The sequence below is a fragment of the Bemisia tabaci genome, chromosome 2, assembly GCF_918797505.1.
Source record: "Bemisia tabaci chromosome 2, PGI_BMITA_v3".
Taxonomy (NCBI): domain Eukaryota; kingdom Metazoa; phylum Arthropoda; class Insecta; order Hemiptera; family Aleyrodidae; genus Bemisia; species Bemisia tabaci.
This window is the reverse complement of record NC_092794.1, coordinates 2,260,077-2,280,917: the sequence shown is the minus strand read 5'-3', so window position 1 is coordinate 2,280,917 and position 20,841 is coordinate 2,260,077. Positions and strand designations below refer to the sequence as shown.

At 40.4% G+C, this 20,841-nt stretch overlaps 1 protein-coding gene across 1 annotated transcript in view; it reads left to right on the top strand.

Moving 5' to 3' along the window:
• The window catches only part of LOC109035999 (uncharacterized), a gene marked incomplete at its 5' end in the record, with an annotated part of 42,791 nt that overhangs the window by 8,166 nt on the left and 13,784 nt on the right, over positions 1–20,841 (top strand). Inside the window, 5 exon segments of the mRNA XM_072296530.1 lie at positions 737–889; positions 7,877–8,119; positions 13,461–13,589; positions 15,799–15,921; positions 18,895–18,993. Coding sequence (XP_072152631.1) covers positions 761–889; positions 7,877–8,119; positions 13,461–13,589; positions 15,799–15,921; positions 18,895–18,993 — 723 coding nt within the window.

The following is a 20,841-nucleotide window of genomic DNA, read 5'->3' as shown; positions in this document are numbered from 1 at the left end:
TACCTCTTTTGGAGGCGGAGGGGAGGAGGATGAGAAGGAGGAGAAGAGGGGCAGGAGGAGGAGCTTTTTTAAACTTCGTCTTGAACTTATTTTTTGCTGTGTATCGCCCTCAATGTGTGCATATAAAATGAACCGCGTCTATCAGAAAGGAACCAAGCAAAGCATCACCTTTTGTCAAATTTATCTGGGCAATTTAATTTTTAACAAGAGGACGTTTTCGCGGATTCCTCTGAAAATTTTAAAGAATTTGCCTCATGCTATGCAAAACATTCACTGAAAGCACAAAAATCCGCACAACTGTATTCATGTAAAAAAATTGCCCAAGTAAATTTGGAAGTAGCTTATGTAACCTGCGGGCCGATTATTGAAACTGACAGACAAAGCTATAGACAAAGATGACAAAAGGGATTTGGAGGGATCCTATTGGTAGAAGCTGGCGGTGCAATGGACATAGGATGTTCGTAATGGACTGACTAACGGCAACCCACTAAAGACCCGACAGTTAGTCCATCATTTTCTTCCTTAGTCTATAAGAACCAGCCATGTCAACCAATGAGATCGCTCCATACTCCCTATATGTCTTCTTTGTCTATTGCATTGTCCATCAGTTTCAATAATCGTCCCGCTGGTTCCTTTCAGCTTAACGCGATCCCAATGCGGCTTAAGAATACGCGTTGAATGCGTATGTTCATTTTCTGAGATCCCACTTAATGTGTGATTTTTTCAAATGTTTCAGGTGTAGATCAAACAAATTATCAAAATGACTGTGACGCTGCGGCTAATCGGCAGCCTGTCCTGCCTAGTTTGCCTAGCAACGTGTTTACCTGTACCTAGTGAAGATCTCAAACAAAAAACCCTCGAGAGGGAAAATGAAGTTGCTCTCCTAGAAGTAAGTACACGCAAAGCTATGCTCAGCTTATACTGTTTCCTAGTTTCAACATTTACAACACGTACCAATCGCTGATTCCTGATGAGAGAAACTCCACCAGAGGAGTCATTTCCATTCCGTAGTCATATCTCCTCGGGTATTTCAGAGCAATACTGGATACAAAGGGTTGAAAATGCCAGACTGCAGGGGCGTATTCTATGGATTAAAATATAAGCTATATTTTTCCAAAATTGTCCCCCGTTGGAGCCACGGTCCCCCATAGCTTTAGGAAAACTAGTTTTCTTTTAATTTTGGCGATGATTTTGAACCAAAACTCATGAAAGATAGATACTTCCTATAATATCTGCGTTAATTTCACACCTATAGCCTTAAAACTATCAAAATCACCGGTTGAAGGGTGACTACAGCTGGTCCAAGGGGAGAAAATCTATGTATTTACCCTGGAAGATCCAAAGATACCTTGATATCCCCGTTTAACTTAAAATTCCAATATTTTAAGGCCGGTGGTGAATTCAGCGCCAAAAATCGATAGCTGACAGCCATTTCACGTGAGTTTCTGTCCACAACTGTCGCCAAAATTAAGAAAAAATACGATTTTTCGAAAAATTGACGGAGCCACAGGTCTAATTGGGGGCACTTTCAGAAAATTTTTTTGAAGAAACAATTCTTAGATCTACCCATAGAATATTCTCCTGCAGTACGGCCTTTCAAGCATAGGGCAACTTGTTTCGGCTCTAGAATGAAATATACTCTATACCTATTTCGTTCCTATATTTTCAATAGAGTAGCTTCACTTTTCCTACTTAGTTTGCGGACCTATGCTGGGCTTACCTCTGACAACTCTTGTGATTTTATCTACTTTGAAGTTCATTAAACACGATTTATGAAGACGTCTAGACCTTTGTCGAGGAGATTTCAAGGAGAATTTTGACGCATCGGCCTAAATGCACAGAATCAATTTTGGTCAGATGTCGCTGATGCCGCACTCAGAGCTGACCATCGCTTCCCACCGGGCAATTTCTGTCACCATGACTCACAACTCACATACGTTTGCCGGTGTATGGGCTGTTAGTAGAAAATGACTAGTTATTATTTTGGAAGCCGGAGAGAGCATGAGTTGCCTGTTTGAAACGGAGCCTGGTCAAGAATAATGAGACATGAACGGTGAAGTAGCGTCTTCTTCAGATTCGACCTCCAACTATTCAGTTGCGTCGCTTTGATTGGTCAAGCATCCAAGATTACGTCGGGGAACCCAAACCGACCTGTGTTGCGTCCGATATTCGATCGCTTATAAGATGCGTAGTTAAACCCCAAAAAATCGTCAACGAAAATGACCGCGGCCAATTCTCTGACTCTTTTTCAGACGGATACTAGGACTGCATTTTGCAATTTGGAACTATAAATTCTGGCTCTTCTGGAAAAGCACTTACGAGCAACGGGAAACTAATGGCACATGTGTTGTTTTTAAACCGGGCTAGAATTTATAGTCCCAAATTGCAAAATGTAGCCCACGTCATTCCCATGTCAGGTAACAGATAAAAAAAAAGAAAAAAAAAGAAAAAAAGAAAAAAAAGAAAAAAAGAAAAGAAAAGAAGAAGAAGAAAAAAAAGGTAACAAATCAAAAGCCAAGCACTCGGCCAACAATCCAAAACCTCGATGAGTTTATCGGAATTATACTTTATCGGGCAGCCATCATGGAAATCGAGCAAATCCATCAGAGTTTAACAACACCCTCTTTGTCACTCAACGGCCATTAGGTAGTGATAGGCATTTGTGTGTGTCCAGGGTCGGACTGGCTCGCATTTGAGGGCGTAGACCCTTGGCTTTCTAAAGGGATGTAATGGGATATTTCCTGGTAGGGCATCCCCTACGTGGAGAGGGGTTCAGAAATTTTGGCAAGGCAGCACAAACTTTTCGCTATTTTCAGGTTCAAAGTTAATAATCGGACAGAGTAAAAATTGCAAAATTGAATGTATCGAAGTAGCCGACGGACTTCTGAAATTAAATAAAACATAAATAATTAAAGCCACTAGACGCGCCCAAGCACCAATATTTCCAAAAGAACCGAGCCAGTGCTACGGTTTACACGAGCTTAAGACGTGGGTCTACAAATCCGTCCTGAAAAAAAATCGGAAAAGAACCTGAAAAAAGGGGAGAGAACGAGTATCAACACAGCCGAAGACAGGAAAGACGTATTCGGGCCTCTTTTTTAACTTTTCTCCCGAATCTGCGCGCCAACTCATTGACAGCGTATAGCAGAACATTGAGAGCTCACGCTTCGCGTCATCGCGCCTTCCATTTTTCGGACGCAGTAAGGACGTCCATCAAGTACGAATAGTTGTATCTCTGCGCCGTCGTAAACGCGCATCCTTTCCCTAGCTTTATTTCCATAATGTGTTTGTTTGCGTTTGTCTTCTTCGTAATGGTGCCTCAAGCACTACGTGAGTAACACAGCCAAAGGTAGAAGAGACGTGTTCGGGCCTCTTTTTTAATTTTTATCCCGAATCTGAGCGACACCTCATTGACAACATATAGCAGAGCATTGAGAGTTCACGCTTCGCGTCATCGCGCCTTCAATTTTTCGGACGCAGCACGGACGTCCATCAAGTACGAATAGTTGTATCTCTGCGCCGTCGTACACGCGCATCCTTTCCCTCGCTCTATTTCCATATTGCGCTTGTTTGCGTTTGTCTTATTCGTAATGGTGCTTCAAACTAGTAGCATAGAGCAGAGCATTGTGGGTTCACGACTCACGCCATCGCGTCTTACTTTTTTCATGTGCATTGTGGACATCCATCTTGCGCAAATAGTTGTATCGCGTTTACTTTTCTAATGCCTCTTATTTTTTAATTTCGAGATACATTAAAATTAAGTATGCCCGAGATATGATATGTTATTTCCAAATAAATAGTCATTTTGAAAAGTAAGAAATATGTTTAAAGGTCTCTCAAGAGGTCTATAAAGGGGGCTTATGTTTAAAATTCGAACCGGTCATCGCTTCTAAGGAGATACACATAGCGAATGAAGGAGGGGTATGATAAAGCACCTGTATGTCAAGAAAAAGGTGAACATTTTACAGAAAAGTATTTACGCTTCAGAAAATAGTACTTGGACCTCTGTTCACCACTATCATGCAAGTTCTCCTTCACTTTACTCCGAACTCTCTCCTCTTCCGTTTATTTAAGAAATTTTCCGCATTTATTCTCGGTCGTAACTTTTTTTCTCTTCTTATTTTGCTATGTGTCAGAGGGGCGCGTTTTCGACGCGCCAATGGGCGTATCCACCAATGGCAGATTGGCTTTATGGCCAGTCCGAGCCTGTCAACAACGCATCCGCATTAGTTGCAAGCAGAAAGCCTGTAAACTGTTGTTACACTAGTAGTTGAGCTGTTCATATATTGACACTCACGGTACACGAGCACACCCCATCTTTCCACTTGCGCAAAGTTCCTTTTCGCATAAATACGTCTAGTTTTCAGTCCAGTTTATATTGATGAGGAAACTTGATAAATAATCATAAAAATAGAAACGCAACTGAGTCTGACCTTTCTCTTGTGGATTTCGGGACTGTCACCCGGCTAAACCGCTTAAGCTGGGCCGCTCACCTTCGCTCATTCCTGAGGTAATGCATCATTAATTGATCGTGTGTCCAGGCGATAAGAGATTGCGTCACTTATCACATGCCTCTCGTCAGCATGCAAAACGGACGTCCCAATTCGATTCAAGGTCACTGCACAAAAAATATCACCGCGTGAGACCGAAAAAATATCACCCTCGCGCACAATAATTACAACCGGTTCGGCTTTGATTCGCCAACAAATTTTAGAGTAGAAAAAAAAGGACGCTGCTACAGCCTCAAACTTACGTTCGAATGATGGACGTTTTTGGTCTCGAAATCAGAAATAAACTGTTCAGCGGGGTGATTATTTAAATTGATAGACAATGCTATAGAAAAAGAGGACATAAGGAGTATGGAGCAATCCCATTGGTTGAAATGGGTGGTTACAATGGACAAATGAGGTAAATAATAGACTGAGTAACGGCAATCGACACGAGACCCTACAGTTAGTCCATCATTTTTCCTTTTGGTCTATCAAAACCAATCCATGCAACCAATGGGATCGCTCCATACTCCCTATGTCTCCTTTATCTATAGCCTTGTCTGTCAATATCAATCAGCCCGCTGATGGCATTTTCGCATTGCGCTGAAGAAGGAACTCGCCGTGTTTAAGAAAAGACGCATCGTGTTGAATTCTTTCGATCTAAATCTTCGTTTACGTTGCGACGAAAGTTATTTCTCTTCATCTGAGACGGTTTATTTTTCTGCATGTAGGTTATTATCGAGCCATGAAGTCGGTATTATCACGCAGTTAACCAAGAGTACTTGAGGGGAATAAAATGAATTATGAGTAACTTCTTTCTCTTATTTTAAGTGTTAATTTGAAAAAAAAAGATACTTTGAAATGTTAGGAATGCCTTTGTTTAAAAAAATGAAATGAAACAAATAGATCAACTTTAATTTTTAAAGAAATGTCTGAAAAAACGATAACAACGCGTATTTCGAAAATACACTATTATGGTGCTTCAATTGGTGAGTAATGTTATAAGTACCTACGATACTGGCCTTGGAGCGCCTGCATTTTTAAGTGATACTCTACGCTTTGCCACGTAGTAGGTTTAGTAGCCTATGGGAGCCGAACTCAATTCATGACTCCGATTTAACCTCAAACATTCGCAAGCGTACCAGCATTCAAGAGAGTCAAAAAAGATACAGATCTCCAAAAGTAAATCAGTCACATGATCTAATTTTGAAAATACTTCATGTATTCTGTTGTGAATCTAAAAGGTCTTTGCTCAGAGGTTTTCTCGCGAAGAGAGCTATTTCGAAGGTTTCAAATCTTCGCTGCCCAGCTAAAATGAGATTTTTCCCGAGGTTGAAATCCTCAGAAAACAGATTGTTATACGCTAAGGAATGGCACACGAAATTTGAGGAGGATCCGAAGACGGGTGAATAGTCTAGGGTTTCAGCCTTTGCAGACACATATTCAGAGGCTGCGGGCTGCTTATTGAAATCGACTGATAAAGTTATAGACGAAGAAGACACAGGAACAAATAACGATCCTTACCGGTTGAACCCGGTGGTTGTTATAGACCAAAGAGGAAAATTATGGGTTAACTATTGGGTGTTGATAGCTTTCGACGGTGAAACTACCAAACCACGTATCTCGTTTGCGGTGTTTAAAAATCTTCGCTCGCATTTTATTTTTTTGAAGTAGACCAAATCAATATCATTCCTTGAAATTTTCACAGAATTTTCTCCGCACGAAGAGGAAAAATCACAGAAATTTTCAAGACTGGACGTTCAGTAGTTTTTCACTTAAAAAATAAAGTATGACAGGAAGTCTGCGACGTCGCAAACCGAGATACGTGGTTTGGTAGTTTCACCGTCGTATATCTATTACTTACCTCCTTCGTCAATTGCAACCAACCGCTCCCATCTATAGGATCGCTTTATTTCCCTTTTGTCTTCTTTGCCTATAGCTTTGTCTATAAATTTCAATGATAATTGATAAGTCCACAGGGCAGAATCTGTCGATGACCTCAAGGAGCCAAGAAAGCTGTACATACGTGTGAAGATACTGCAATGCTGCCGTTCTAAGGAAAAACGTCGTATGAACCTTTAGGCGTTGCCAAATTTCCTCCGACAAAACAGCAATTTTCAAGAAAATTTGTGAATATTTTTCTTTCAATTTCTCGGGTAATTTTTATTGTAATTTGATCTAAAACTTCTGGAAATTTCAAGGAAAAATGTTCAGAACTCTTCTCAAAAATGAGCATTTTATTGAAGGCAATTTGGCAACTCTCGAATGTTCATACGGCGTTCTTCCTTAGAACGGTAGAATGGCTCTCCTTCCTCTTAACGTAGCTGTGTCTCATCACGTCAGCTCAGCGTGAAGATTGTATCTCTCGTACGTCACATATTGTCACGAAAAGGACATCTCACACCAATGCTGTCGAATTTTAACCTTCGTTTCGTATTTACTTTTTTTTATTACGCATACGTAAAAGTGTTGTTAATATTCACGGCAAAACTGAGAAAACAAAGGAGCTCGATTTTTTACGTTAATGGGACATTTCTTGTCATTATGTATAGTTTACTCATCTAAAGGGGGATTGTCCCTCATCTTCGGATAGACCCTCGTGCATTCTTTTGCCCTTTGCCAGATCCAACTTTTCCCACTGGTCCAATTCGCACCGATCACAATACGTTTCAATAGAGAATTTGCAGGTGTCTGAAATTAGAAATTAAAATTTTGTGTTTAAGAGGAAACCACTGAGTGAAATGATCACGAGGGTACCTTTGGTTCATGAATTGAACAATTATTGGAGAAATTAAATAAAATGATCTAATCTGCTAAACTACGTGTGCTTAAATGGGAAATGCCGCCAGATGACGTCACCAGGCGGTGCAATTTCTCACGTTTAAATCTATTTTTATACTATTTCCCATATCAGAAAAAGATTATAAAAAATACTGCGAAATCAGCTCTTTATGCACTTTCAGATGAAGCAGTAAAAAGTTGCATGCAAATTCTCCATTACGTGGTAAGACTATATTGCTATTGCAAAAGAGTGTAGTGTATGTTGCCTCTCACTCGATTGAAGGGACATCCTGCTATTACTGAATTTGTTTGCTATAAAATCAAAGTATGTTGCAATGTTTCATTTGCTGTGCAAAGTGCCTGTGTTTCAGTTACTTGAAGCTCATCTAATTGATCGTTTAAAATTGGAATGCATTGACTGAATGATGTCAAAATATTGCAATTTTATTTCAACATTTTCATTGCTTTTTCCTAATTGCGAGGCAGGCTCTTAACTTTGTCCACTCTTCTTTCATAAAAAACTTGAACAATTTTAACTTCAACATTGATAATTTGAAGAATTGTTATAAATACATCTGTACTTCATTGACTTTCTTTGTTTTCAGAATGGCGACGATGTGCTGCGATCAGCAGCGCTAGACGTAGCCGCTTTAAAATTAGAAGACTTGTACGAGCAAGAAGTGATAAACACAGCTTTAGATATTCTGAAAAAGGAAAGGAAGCATCCTGACAAGGCATTAGATGACCTACAAGAACTAGGAAAAACTGTCAGGAGAGATAAAAGAAAAGTAGAACTTCTGACTGCCGCGTTAGGAGCTAGCAGTGGTGCCTTAAGTGCAGGCGCATCGGTAAGTTTGAGCCTTTTTGCCCTCAGTGGTGAGTGGTCAATATTTGTACTTCACAAGAAATTGCATTAAAAAAGCTAAACAATTTATAGAAGGTATCAGTAAAGTAGGTTAACCCTGCTGAAAAAAACTCAGTGAGATGCCAAGGACATAATGCAATTTTACAGATAAAAAAGAAACCCCTTTTAACATGATCATGTCTGATTTTCAGCCCATTTCAAATGGGTTTGTTGGAACAGATGAGGCAAAAATAAAGTTACTTATGAAAAATGGCTATGAAGAGAACAATTATCGCATTGATAACGTCCGCAATCGACTCGTATCTTCACGATCTGTGAAAGAAGCGCAGGGTTGAGTTTCTTGTTTTAAAAAGTATATGCGATCCGTACTAGTCATTTTGGCCTCAAGATTTCTCAAAAAACTCAAAAAGGCCAATGCTGTATGACGTATTTGCTCAATTGAAAATGCAGAACATTTGAAACGCCTCTCACTCAGCATCTTTCATTTTCAAGACGGAGATAAAATTAACGACAAAATACCGCGGACAAGAAGGAGCTTTGTAACTTGCACCGGGCACTTTGTTCAGGTCTGAAATTGGCCATGAATCTTTTGATGTCAGATGGCCCTATAAAACTTAAAATGGCTGAGCCAATCAGAAATTGATCCCTAGTGCCAAAAGTCTCCCTACAAAGGCGTTATATTGCCGTCTTCGGGGAAAACGTATTATGGGCATTCGAGCATTGCCAAATGTCCTCTGGTGAAATGCGATTTCTTAAGAGACTATAGCACTTTTCTTTCGGAAATTTTCAGTGGATTTTCTGCCCAATTTGGTCTAGTTTATTCAAAAATGTCAAGGAAAAGTAAGCATATCGTTTAAAAGAATAAATATTTTCAGTGGTGTCATAGCCCCCTCCCCCAGGCACTTGACGAGGTCCCCCTCCCCTATTTCATTACAATTTGCACCCCTTTACTCTAAAACAGTTGCGGATCTCCAGGGGGTGTCCGGGGAGCCTCCTCCGACAAAATGTTTATAATTCGATGCTCTCTAGAGGAAATTTGAGGCTATAATCAGCAGTTTTGTTTCCTTTTTCACTGCAAAAACTTGCTTAGTTTTCAAGTTCAAATAGATCATAGTTTTTTTCTTTTCTTTTTTTTAAAGAATTAAACGAAAATTTTGCAAAGAAAAACGGAGGGGGGGGGAGAAATATGGGGGGGGGGTATGAAGGATTGGGGAGAAAGGAAAAATGGGGGGCGGGGGAGGAAATAAGAAATAGGGCATTGAGGAGAACATCACCGAGGGAAAAACAAGTAACACTTGGGCGGATTCACGCCCAATTCGCCACAGCGGATTCAAGTGCCCATTAAAAAAAAAATGTTACCCCCTCCCCCCCCCCCCCAATTTTAAACTTTCGACGAATTGCTCGTCTACAAACATGGCTACTGACACCACTGAAGATATCATTCAGGGCAATTCGACAATATTCAAATGCTCGCACGGCGTTCTTTCTCAGCGTGACAAGCCTGTGTCTCACTATCAAAGCTTGTGATTGGCCTATTCGATGACTTTGGACCAATCACAGCACTTGACCCTGACATTTTGAAGGAATATTTTGATAGTGCGACACAGGCTATTGTGTTCAAGAGAGGAACGATGATTCTTTTAGACACGGCTGTTTTCCAAATGAACACTCATCATGATTCGTATGAAAATCATCAGCCGCAAAGTATTGCGATGCGGCTTGCGGTCAGGGTCGCAGGATGACCCGGTGGTCACCTGCTTGGACTCACAAGCCCATCATCGGGTAAAAATCGGCCACTCGTCATCGATCCATGCCATGATTATGCCTCAAGTCAGGATTTCGTTCCGAGCAGAACGGTAGTGCGCCCGGCGCACAGTGGATCGTGTCAATAGGAAAGGTCGGACACGATTTGGAGACTTTAAACGCTTATAACTCCGTTTATACAAAACTTTAAGGTTCTGAAAGTGGCTAAATCGGTTTTCTCGAAACATTTTCTTCTTAATGAACCCCTTGAAATGAAAAATGTGACGAAATAAACATCAAAATTTGCAGTTTTAGTAAAAAATTTCATGTCCGGACCTCTCTAATTTACTCGATCCACTGTGCGGCGCGGCGTCGTGTTGAAACGCTTTCGAAGCGAGCCGAGCGCCACCGATGGAATTCAAGAAACAATCAAAGGAGGATTAGCGCTGTCCAATTGAGACACATGCAAAACGCTCAAGGACACTGATGGGATTTTAAACGATATCTGTAAAGTGAGGGTATGCAAATCTACTTTCACGCTTAGTTTCCTCCTCTCTGCGATATTATCGCGCATGCGCAGTATTGCGCGGAGAAAACTCTTAATAATTGAAATCGATAGACAAAGCTATACACAGTGAAGACAAATAGAAAATGGAACGATCCTATCGGTTAAAACGAGTGGTTCTTATAGATATAGTATTCGTATAGCATAGGTACCTGCGGGCACATTATAGCAAATCAATAGACAAAGCTATAGACAAAGAAGACGAAGAGAAAGTGGAGCGATCCAGCGGGCTGATGATTGAGATTGATAGGCAAAGCGATAGACAAAGCGATAGACAAGGAAGACATAGGGAGCATAAAGTGATCCTATAGGTTAGAACGGGTCGTTCTTATAGACAAAGGAAGAAAATGATGTACTAGCGGTAGGATAACTCGTCTTTGCCGTTAGTTAGTCTATTACATACCTCCTGTGCGAGCAGATTGTTGATATCGATAGACACAGCTATATACAAAGAAGATATAAGGAGTATTGAGTGATTCTATTCGTTGAAATGGGTGGTTCTTATAGACTGAGGGAGAAAATTATGGACAAACTAATTCGTCCATGAAAACCATTTGCTTCCACTGATAGGATCCCTCGATATCCATTTTGTCTTCCTTATCTATTGCTATGTCTACCAATTTTAACAATCAGCCCGCGCTGTCCAACGCAACCAGCTCCTTACACGACAAGGTCCTCCGCCAACAGATTTGTGTATTAATCTTAATGATCAGTCTGCTGGGCTCTTATCAAATGTTCGATTGATGGCTTGGTAAAAAAGAGTCATAGTGCAAACTAGAGTGGAGGCTCTACTCATACCAAAAGGCATTAGGTATTGCTGAGACTGTGTTACCGTTTTCTTCATTAGCGAGGAACTACTTCCCTAAAAATAACGATTGTAGATCTAGAATGAAGTCTTGGACCCAGAGAAAATTTTCCCATAAAATATGTACATGATGAAAGAAAGCATGTGCATTTTTTTGGTCAGAAAAATCATGCTCAGTCCAGCAAGGAGGAGGTTACATGGTCCAAATCGGATCGAACGGAACTATTTCAATGTTGCCAAATTTCCCCTCGCATATTGAATTTTCACGAGGAAAATATTGGACTTTCTTACGGAAACTATCAATGATTTTTCCTCCGATCTCACGCAAAAATCAGAAAAATTTTGGGCGAAAATTGTCCAGGTACATTCTTGTAAAAAAATCGAATTGTTTGAGTCAATGTGATGTTGCAACCGTTGACTGGAGTTACGTTCTTTCGTACGGAGAACAACAATTGGACGTATTTCTATCAAACGGAACTATGTGCATTATGACGTGAGCCCTGTTAAGCCCATACTCTTATGGGTCTCAGGGCTCATGTCTGAATGCACATAGTTCCGTTTAGTAGAAATACGTCCAATTTTTGTTCATAGGCCGCTCCCTTCCCAAAAGAATTAATGGCAGACGAAAACGGAGACAGTGTTTCCGACTGCCTAAACCCAAAAAACGCATAATGCTGATCCATCAATGTATCTGTCCATTTATCGCAATAGTTTGATCTCTCAGTCGGATGGACTTTTCTGAGAGTTGCTTCAGTTACAATAAATTTTTTGTTCTCCGGTAAATTGATTTAGTTAGTAGCAAAGTAGCTCCGCCCTAAATAAAACTATTTCATGTTCTAGAAAGTATGACAGCCCCACGCATAATTGGAAATAATTATGCTAAATAGAACTATGCGCAATTAAGTGGAATGATTGGGTGTGCTCATTAGTGCTCGGGCCATAAGAATCAATGGGGATTGTAAAGCGCCCGTGACGTCAGCGGCAACGAAAGCGTCTCCAATGTCGTTCTTGCTCAGCTTTAACTCATGAGCCGTGTCCACAACGCTTTTGTCACATGTCCACGGCTCACGAATTGGCGCTCAGTTTCTTTTGATTTAATGTCAAATCCCGCTTTTCCATTTTCTCTAAAGGAACTTTATCCACGTTGACAGTGCTTCTTATCCAGGTCACCACGAATACACCCCATATTTCCACTTGCACATAGTTCCTTTTAGCATAAATGTGTCCAATTGGGCTATGTCTCCCGGAAGCACACTAAGTTACATAAATTGATGTTTAGTGCCTCTGGACAGTTTATTTAATTTTTTTTTTTTTTTTTTTTTTGTTTTTGTTTACAAAAGAGTACAGTTTAATCATATCATCCAAATATTTCCTGTATTCCTGTGATATAACATGTCTGTGATATAATGTACCGCAAGGACAGGGGCTTTCTATAGAAAGCCCCTGTATATTCGTTATATAATGACAAATTCCTCGCAAGTCTCACGAGAATCAAAACTGTCGTTTCATGTGAATTGTCTCATGAAATATTGCAGTTGCTGATGTCTCTTGATTTTGTTTTGAGAAATAGTGTCCAATTATGGTTTAAAGGTAACACTTGGAGGTGATGAATACTTTCTTTATTTAAATTATCATAGAATTGAAAATGAGTTACTCGAAAATATCTTCTTAATATTTCCTTCACAGGAAAGTGCATGTCGACAGGTTCATGGAAACCAGTGTTCGAAACTCGCCTTTGAGTTTTAGGAGCCATGTGGCGCATCAAGCCCAATTTTAGGCGCCATTGAAGATTTTTTAGGGGCCAAATTGACTTTTTGCCTATATATTACGGCGCATTTAGTGAAAAAAAAGACGCAAGATGTTTTCGCATAACAGAACTAGTAAGTAGCCGTAACTTGGGGAAGACAAAAGCACTAAGGATGGAATCGTGAAGAATAGAAAAAGCTTTCACTTGTAGTGCTGAAAATTTCGAATAAACACCTAATATGAAAATTCAGATTTTTAAGAGGCAATTTTTAGGGGCCACGTTGGCGCAAAGCCTTCATTTTTTGGGCGCCAAGGCCGATTTTCTAGGCGCACTTGGCGCGTTGGCGCCTGTGAGTTTCGAACACTGATGGATATTATTAGGGGTTCTTCTCTTATTCGTTTCCTGTTGTTGATATGTATACGTGCATATGTCGTGTTTCTCAATTTGAATTTGAAATCTTTTAGGGTAGTTCCGGAAGCGCCGGCGTGCAGGGCTCAGGCGATGGAGAGAGTGGTGACGGTGGCGGCGGCGGAGGATCTGGATCCGCGTCCATCCTCAATCTCGTTGGCCCGCTTTTGGGCAGCAGTAGTGGAGTAAGTTATCACTTTCACATAGGAATTCAAATAAACTAGAGTACCTGTATAGCGAGAGTATGGACAGATCGCTTCTTGGAGGGCTTAGGGCTTAAAAGTGCAGCCACCCTTCTAACCAACTTCTAACGCACAAAATTTCACTGCCAGTCTGCAGATTCCATTTCTAACCACGATGGCCAAGAATGTACAGAAATGAGCGTTCTTCCGCGAAGTTGAGTAAATGTATGCAAAAACTGAGTCAAACACGTGCTTAATAAACGACGGTTCGTAACAATAGTATTAGTAAATCGTTCTGGATAATTGAAATTCATAGGTTGGCTGCGTTTCTGGGCCCTAACTTTATTCGCAGAAGCATCGGTGAAGGCCTGATGGATTTTCGGAGTTTCACATCTGTCCATACTCTCGCTATACAGGTACTCTAAAATAAACCGGAGGAAATGGCCAAATGAAATGAACTGCATTTTGCAATTTGGACCTATAAATTCTGGCTCATCTGAAAAAAACACTTATGTGCATAGGGAAGCTAATGGCACATACGTTGTTTTAAACCGGGCCGGAATTTATAGGTCCAAATTGCAAAATGCAGTCCAAATGATATTTCTCAACGCACTACTACAGAAGACGAGGGATTCCAGTGGAAAAACAAGGGGGAAAACGGAAAACAAGGCTGAAATACACGATTAATAAAAACCGAGACGTATCGCTCACAACTGAGTCATTTTCAGCCGGAAATACGATGAACATTTTTAAAAAAACGATGAAAACCTGAGCCCTACATGGTGGTGGTCGGGATCCGAGATAAAGAGCACTTTTTTTCTCGGATCCCGGCCACCACACTTTTGGAACCTCAAAGATTTGTATAAACGGAGTTATAAGCGTTTGAAGTTTGAACAATGGGCCTGTTGCATGCAAGAGATACAGCCGCGCGAATAGACTTTTAAGAGGTTAAATGACACGAAGATTACGATGGTCACATTAAAAAAGTCTGAAATACACTCCTTTCTGCGCAATTTGCGTTGTTAGGAACGCGCTTTTTCAAATTTCCCGCGTATGGGGGCAGTTTTCTAATTACCGGAAACGAGCAAACGGCGGGCTCGGTGATTTCCGGAAGATGCCGAGTCGTTGTTGTTGTTGTTATTTTTTCCTTCAGTTTACAAACCCAACGTGATCTCTTATAGTGGTCCATATACGCTTTATGCGGTAACCGAATCGACCAACTTTTAAATATCCAACGCAATCCTTCTACATTTCATTTCACGATATCACGAGCTCCGATTTTTAGGTTATGGTGTCAGTTTTAGTGGACCGGAAATAGCCTCGAGTTGCCGTTAATTGTTTCCGTTAGAAAACTGCCCCCAGACGCGAGAAATTTGAAAAAGCGCGCTCCTAACAACGCAAATTGCGCAGTAAGGAGTGTATTTCAGGCTTTTTAAACGTGACCATCGTAATTTTCGTGTCATTTAACCTCAACCAAGTCTATTCGCACGGCTGTATCTCTTGCATGCAACAGGCCCATTTGTCCGACCCCTCCTATTGACTCGATCCACTGTGTGGCGTGGACCGCCGAGAGCTCTCGAGGAGCAGGCCATGGATAAGAGGCGCAAAACGAAACATAGTCTCTAAAAACACACTATGACCTTAATTTAATTTGCTTCATTGCCACTCGTAAAATCCTTTGTTTCTTTAGAAAAAAACATTTCAATGGCCCCCAAAAATTTGAAATTAGCATCTTAAGAAGATAAGGTTTCCTATGACTGAATGTCTCATCAATTAGATGAAGAAAGATGTAAATATTTTCTTTTAAAATAAAAAATGTAAAAGATCAGAATTAGAGAAACAAGATAGACAGCTTTCATACTTGGAGTGCAAACAGATATTTTTTTCTCGAATCCATGATGCCAGATACCACACTCGCAAAAGGAGGTAATGAGATGTGTAACCTTTGTTGGGTTTGGTTTGGCAACTTCACTAACTACCAGGCAAAGCGGAGGGTATTAGCAAAATATGAAGGGGCTCAAATAGAGGTCGCACCTAAAACGTTCTTTATGATCTCTCAACGAATTACAGTGATTTTTCAATGAATTAAAATGATTTCTCAATGAATTAAAATGATTTCTCAATGAATTAAAATGATTTTTTAACGAATTAAAATGATTTCTCAATGAATTAAAATGATTTGTTAATGAATGAAAATGATTTACTTTTGCAGGGCGGAGGAGGCGGAGGAGGCGGCGACGGCGAGGACGGTGAAGGGGGTGGCGGTGGCGGTGGAGGCTCAAACATTTTGAGCCTTCTGTCCGGTCTCCTTGGGAGCAGCAGTGGAGGAGGTGGAGTGAGTATATTTCACTTCATTTCACCCTACAAAAGCAGATGGTAAAATGAGACAAGTTAATGGGCTCAACCTGATACTATTGCAGTAGCGGGCCTATAAAGAATGAGTGTGAGAATCATTGGAATTTCAAAAAAAAAAACAAAAAAAAATGTAAATGTTATGTACATGAAACGTATGTCGGCCTCCTGTGATGTATTGGTTGTAGCGCTGACCCTACAACCAAGAGGTCATGGGTTCGATTCCCGGCCAAATGACCTGAGTTTGATGGTCTCAGACCATTGTCATCTGGGACTGGTGGTAGCGTGGGATTAGCCAATAGGGGCTCTTTAAAGCTTGTAAAAAAAAAAGAAAAAAAAAAAAAAAAAAAAAAAAAAAAAAAAAAAAAAAAAAAAAATAGATAAAATAAAAAATAGGAGACATCGACAAAAAATGATAGGCGTCTTGACAAGAATCAAACGGTTGCGTTTACAATGCCACATACTAAGGCACTACTAAGGCCGTACTAAGGGCAGACGCCATATGAGCCTTCAGGCGTTGCTAAATTTCCTTTGGTACATTACGAATTTTCGGAAAGTTTGTTAATATTTTTCTTCCAATTTTTCAGAAATTTTTGTTCTCAATTTTATCTAGAATATCTAAAAATATCGATAAAAAATATGCACTAGCTTCCTCAAAAATACATATGTTTTATCCAGGGAAATTTGGCAACTCTCGAATTTTCATACGGCGTTCTTCCTTATCACGACAGTACAGGAGTACAATATTTTTCAGTCAAATTGTCTTGTTCTGAGTGGGCATTCTTTTCAATTTATGGACTGGGGAAAATTTTTTCGTGGTACAACTGTTGTAAATTTGCGGTGTTTAGCAGATGTAGGTACATTTTTGCGAGCTAAACTATTGAATTTCATTTTGGAACAGGTGCTTTGTGAGCGTTGGAAGAGTTAATTTATGTTTTATTTTTTCACCTATAGTGGCCTCTGGCTTCTCTTAAGGCAATAATACAAACGAGTGATGTAAAAGCTCGTAAAAGTGAAAAGCCTCGGAGAAATTTTTTCGATTTCTGCCGTTATTCCTTGCAAAACTAAGAGTCTAACTCATCAACCTCATTTGCGTAACATACGCGCATTGATGTCTATTGGCAATGATTTATTGCATTTCGCTTTGGAAGAATTAGTTCAGCATATGGGATTTTATCACGAGAAAAATTGCAACACATTGCACACATGTTCGTACCCTCATAGCCTCTTGATTGATTTTGGCTGCATGCGCGACATGGACTAATACGACTTTAATAACATTATCGGGTTTTGATCCAACTGTTACACTAGCATTGCCGGCAAAATGGATTTGCAGTAAATTATTCATATTCTTGTTCTGGTGATGTCAAATCGGAGATAACCAGACTAGGGCCGGCATGGTAGTTCTGAGCCTTCTTATTTAGAGGCCGTTCGCGGGAAAACGTATTCCTGTTTATTTATCTTTAAGTAACAGGAAAAATAACAAAAAATTTCGGTCAATATGGGAAGGGGAACACAAAGTAACTAGAGCTTTAATCAATCGATTCTGGGGATTTGCGATTTTTCTGTTGATATTCGTGCTCCATTCAATGCGAACCGTACCAAAACCATGGGCGGAACTAGAAAATTTTTGTGGGGGCGGCACAGGAGGATATAGTTATGAGCCAAGGGGGGTCTGGGGGTCTCGCCCGGAAATTTTTGAAAATTGGAGCGTCTCAAGAGCAACTTTAAGCCATTCTGAATGACAAATTAAATGGAATTAAATATTACAGATGACAGAAATTTTGCTGACTTTGCGAGAAAGAGGGTTATTCAAAATCAGCGGTTTTGCCCCCCTCATGGATTTTCTCCGGAGTTGCATATCGACGGTGAAACTACCAAACCACGTATCTCTGTTTGCAACGTCGCAAACTTCCTGTCATATTTTATTTTTTAAATGAAAAACTACTTAACGTCCAGTCTTGAAAATTTCCGTGATTTTTCCTCTTCGTGCGGAGAAAATTCTGTGAAAATTTCAAGGAATGATATTGATTTGGTCTACTTCAAAAAAATAAAATGTGAGCGTAGATTTTTAAACACCGCAAACGAGATACGTGGTTTGGTAGTTTCACCGTCGATATGTTATTCCCTATCACAGTACACGCCTTTTCCGGCAATGGCAAGTTCACGAAAAAGTCTCCCCGCCCGCTACAGCGTTGCCAAGCTACGGATACGTGAAAGTTCCGTAGGTGGCATTACAATTAAGCTATGAAGTCGCGTGGTTTGTATTTTTCTTCTTGTATTAACCGAAAGTAGCTCACCCAAAAAAAAAAAAAAAAAAAAAAAAAAAAAAAAAAAAAAAAAAAAAAAAAGTCTGAGGTACTGAAAAGTCTGAGGTTACTTGAACCATTGTTCAAGTATGGTAAACATCAACTCCATGGTAGCAATTTTCGTAACTCTAAACGCATTCACCAAAGAATGGTGAAATCTACTAGATGTTAAGCAACTGTCTGCTTATCTTTATCAAACAGTATCACGATGTCAAAAGTTAAGGAGACTCGTGATAGGAATTTCCATACTTCTTTTAGTGTACAAACACACTTGTTCGTCCCAGCATAGGTTGAACAACCATTCAGGAAAAATAAATGAATAAACGCTAGCTAGCTTGGAATCTCAAGAGTATATTTTTCTTTTCTTTTTCTCATTGATTGAGCACTTAGGAATTGCTTTTTTTTTAGTGCCACATTGAAAAGCTTGCCAAAGCCTCACAAAGATTGACTGCATGAGAGTTAGATTTTGATGATTTTTTTCAGATAATATTTATGTTATTGGGGGGGGGGGGGGGGGGGGGTGAAAATTATTGGAAGGGTCAGATTTCAACCTTGAGTCCGAATTTCACCGGCCAAAATTTGGGGAGGTCCAAATATCTCTGCGACGTTTCCTGGAGCATTATGATAACTTTTGACACTGATTTCAGGCTGATGGCGGAGATTCCGGTGACTCATCAGGTGGCGGCGGAGGTGGCTCAGGATCTGGCTCCATCCTCTCTCTGATTGGACCGCTCCTAGGAAGCAGTGTAAGAAAAACTTGCCTTGTTTTAGTCCCAAGAAGCTACGAATCGCCAGCATTTTGCGAGGAACATTGGCGTTAACTTACCAAATTGCCATTGGACGTATTTCTATCAAACAGAACTATGTGCAATAGGACATGAGCCTTGAGACCCATAAGAATATATGCATAGCAGGGCTCACGTCATAAAGCACATAGTTCTGTTTGACAGGAATACGTCCAATTATTCGCACTGATACTGGCGTACCAAGGAAAAACGCCGTATGAACATTCTAGAATTGCCAAATGTCCCCCGATAAAACGTTATATTAGAAGAAAGTTATGAAATTTTTTCCTTGGTATTTTCAGATATTTTAGAATCAAGTGCAAATAAATTGTCTGAATAATTATCGGAAGAAACATATTCACAACTTTTCCGGTCAATTCGTGCTTAATCAGAGGAAATTTGGCAACGCCGGAAGGTTCATACGGCATTTTTCCTTAGCATGGTAGCATAATAGAAGATGCATCGGTGGATAACTTAAAACACACGACCTCGGCTCGGAGCGCCTTCAAATCTTGGTGATACTCGCCGCTTTGCCTGGCTGTTAGTTTAGTTGCCTATCCGAACCAAATCCAACTGAGGATTTCACCGTAGGCATTTCGAGAGTCGTGTGCTGGCTGGTATCATGTATCTAAAAAAGGAGTTCCAAGCAAAATTATCAGCATTTTCTCTTTTATTTCTTAACTTCTGCATCGGATCATTGCTTCATTCAACACAAATAAATTGCAATTTTTCGGCAATTGCTAATTCTCTGTGGCATATTTACATATGTGAAGGAATGGTTTAATCACACCATTTTGGCAAAACTCGGTCTGTCACTCGAAACCTGAAACGGAAGGCAAAATGCGAATTTAAGAATTATAATTTATGTGCCCTCGTTAAAATTTTACGTCAAACACGATTCGCACAGCGCAAGTGTTACACGGAAAAAAAAAAACGAAATTGCTGATTTAACAATTATGTAGTTTAAAAAAGTGCCCAATATCTCAATGTAGATTTTACAACAAAAAAATGCTAATTTAACCACACCGAGGTTGAATCAGATTTCCTTTATTGTAAAATGCACATATGAAACATGTCGGACATATTTTTCAACAATTTAATTGTTAAATCAGCAATCCATTTTTTTCAGCGCAACTTGCGCTGTGCCGATTACTACTAAAATTACTACAGTGTCTGAAATGAAACCTCGATAAAATCGCGATACATTCTTCGCTCAAATCGCAACTTATCGCGATTACTGCTACTAGGGTGGCTTGGGATCCAACGGTGATTGCCCCCGAACTTTGGGCAGAAAATTACCGTGGACCGCGATGTACGCAGTGTAAACAAATCGAACATTTCCACCACCCTGTTTCTGCTCTTCGAGACTATCGAACTGTCCCGTCAAAATTTGGCGGGTCCGAAAACAATCAGGCGGAAGCACACTTGCCCCACTTGGTAGCCTAAGATCAAGGCGTAAAGTGGCGCGATTCTTTGGCGTCGGTGACACAATACCGGGTTAGATCGAGACTGCAACGTGATAGCGGTCGTTGACAGGCGAGTAGCGAAATGACCGAATAACGGGAGAAGTTGTAACAAATGAAATCTCGCGAAGGGCAGGGCGGGGACCGGAGAACAGGTTTGCATTAATATTCCACTTTCGGTTTCATCGCATTGCGCAGGTGTCAATTCCAAAGCGCTCCGTCCTATTCGTGCACGCTCGCAAAATTTGTAGCTTCGCTCCGTGATCTGGCAATGCCGCAGCTTATGCGAACGACCGACCTTGCTGTCTCGCCATCCAAGCTCTGTTGCATCATTAGACTGAAATCG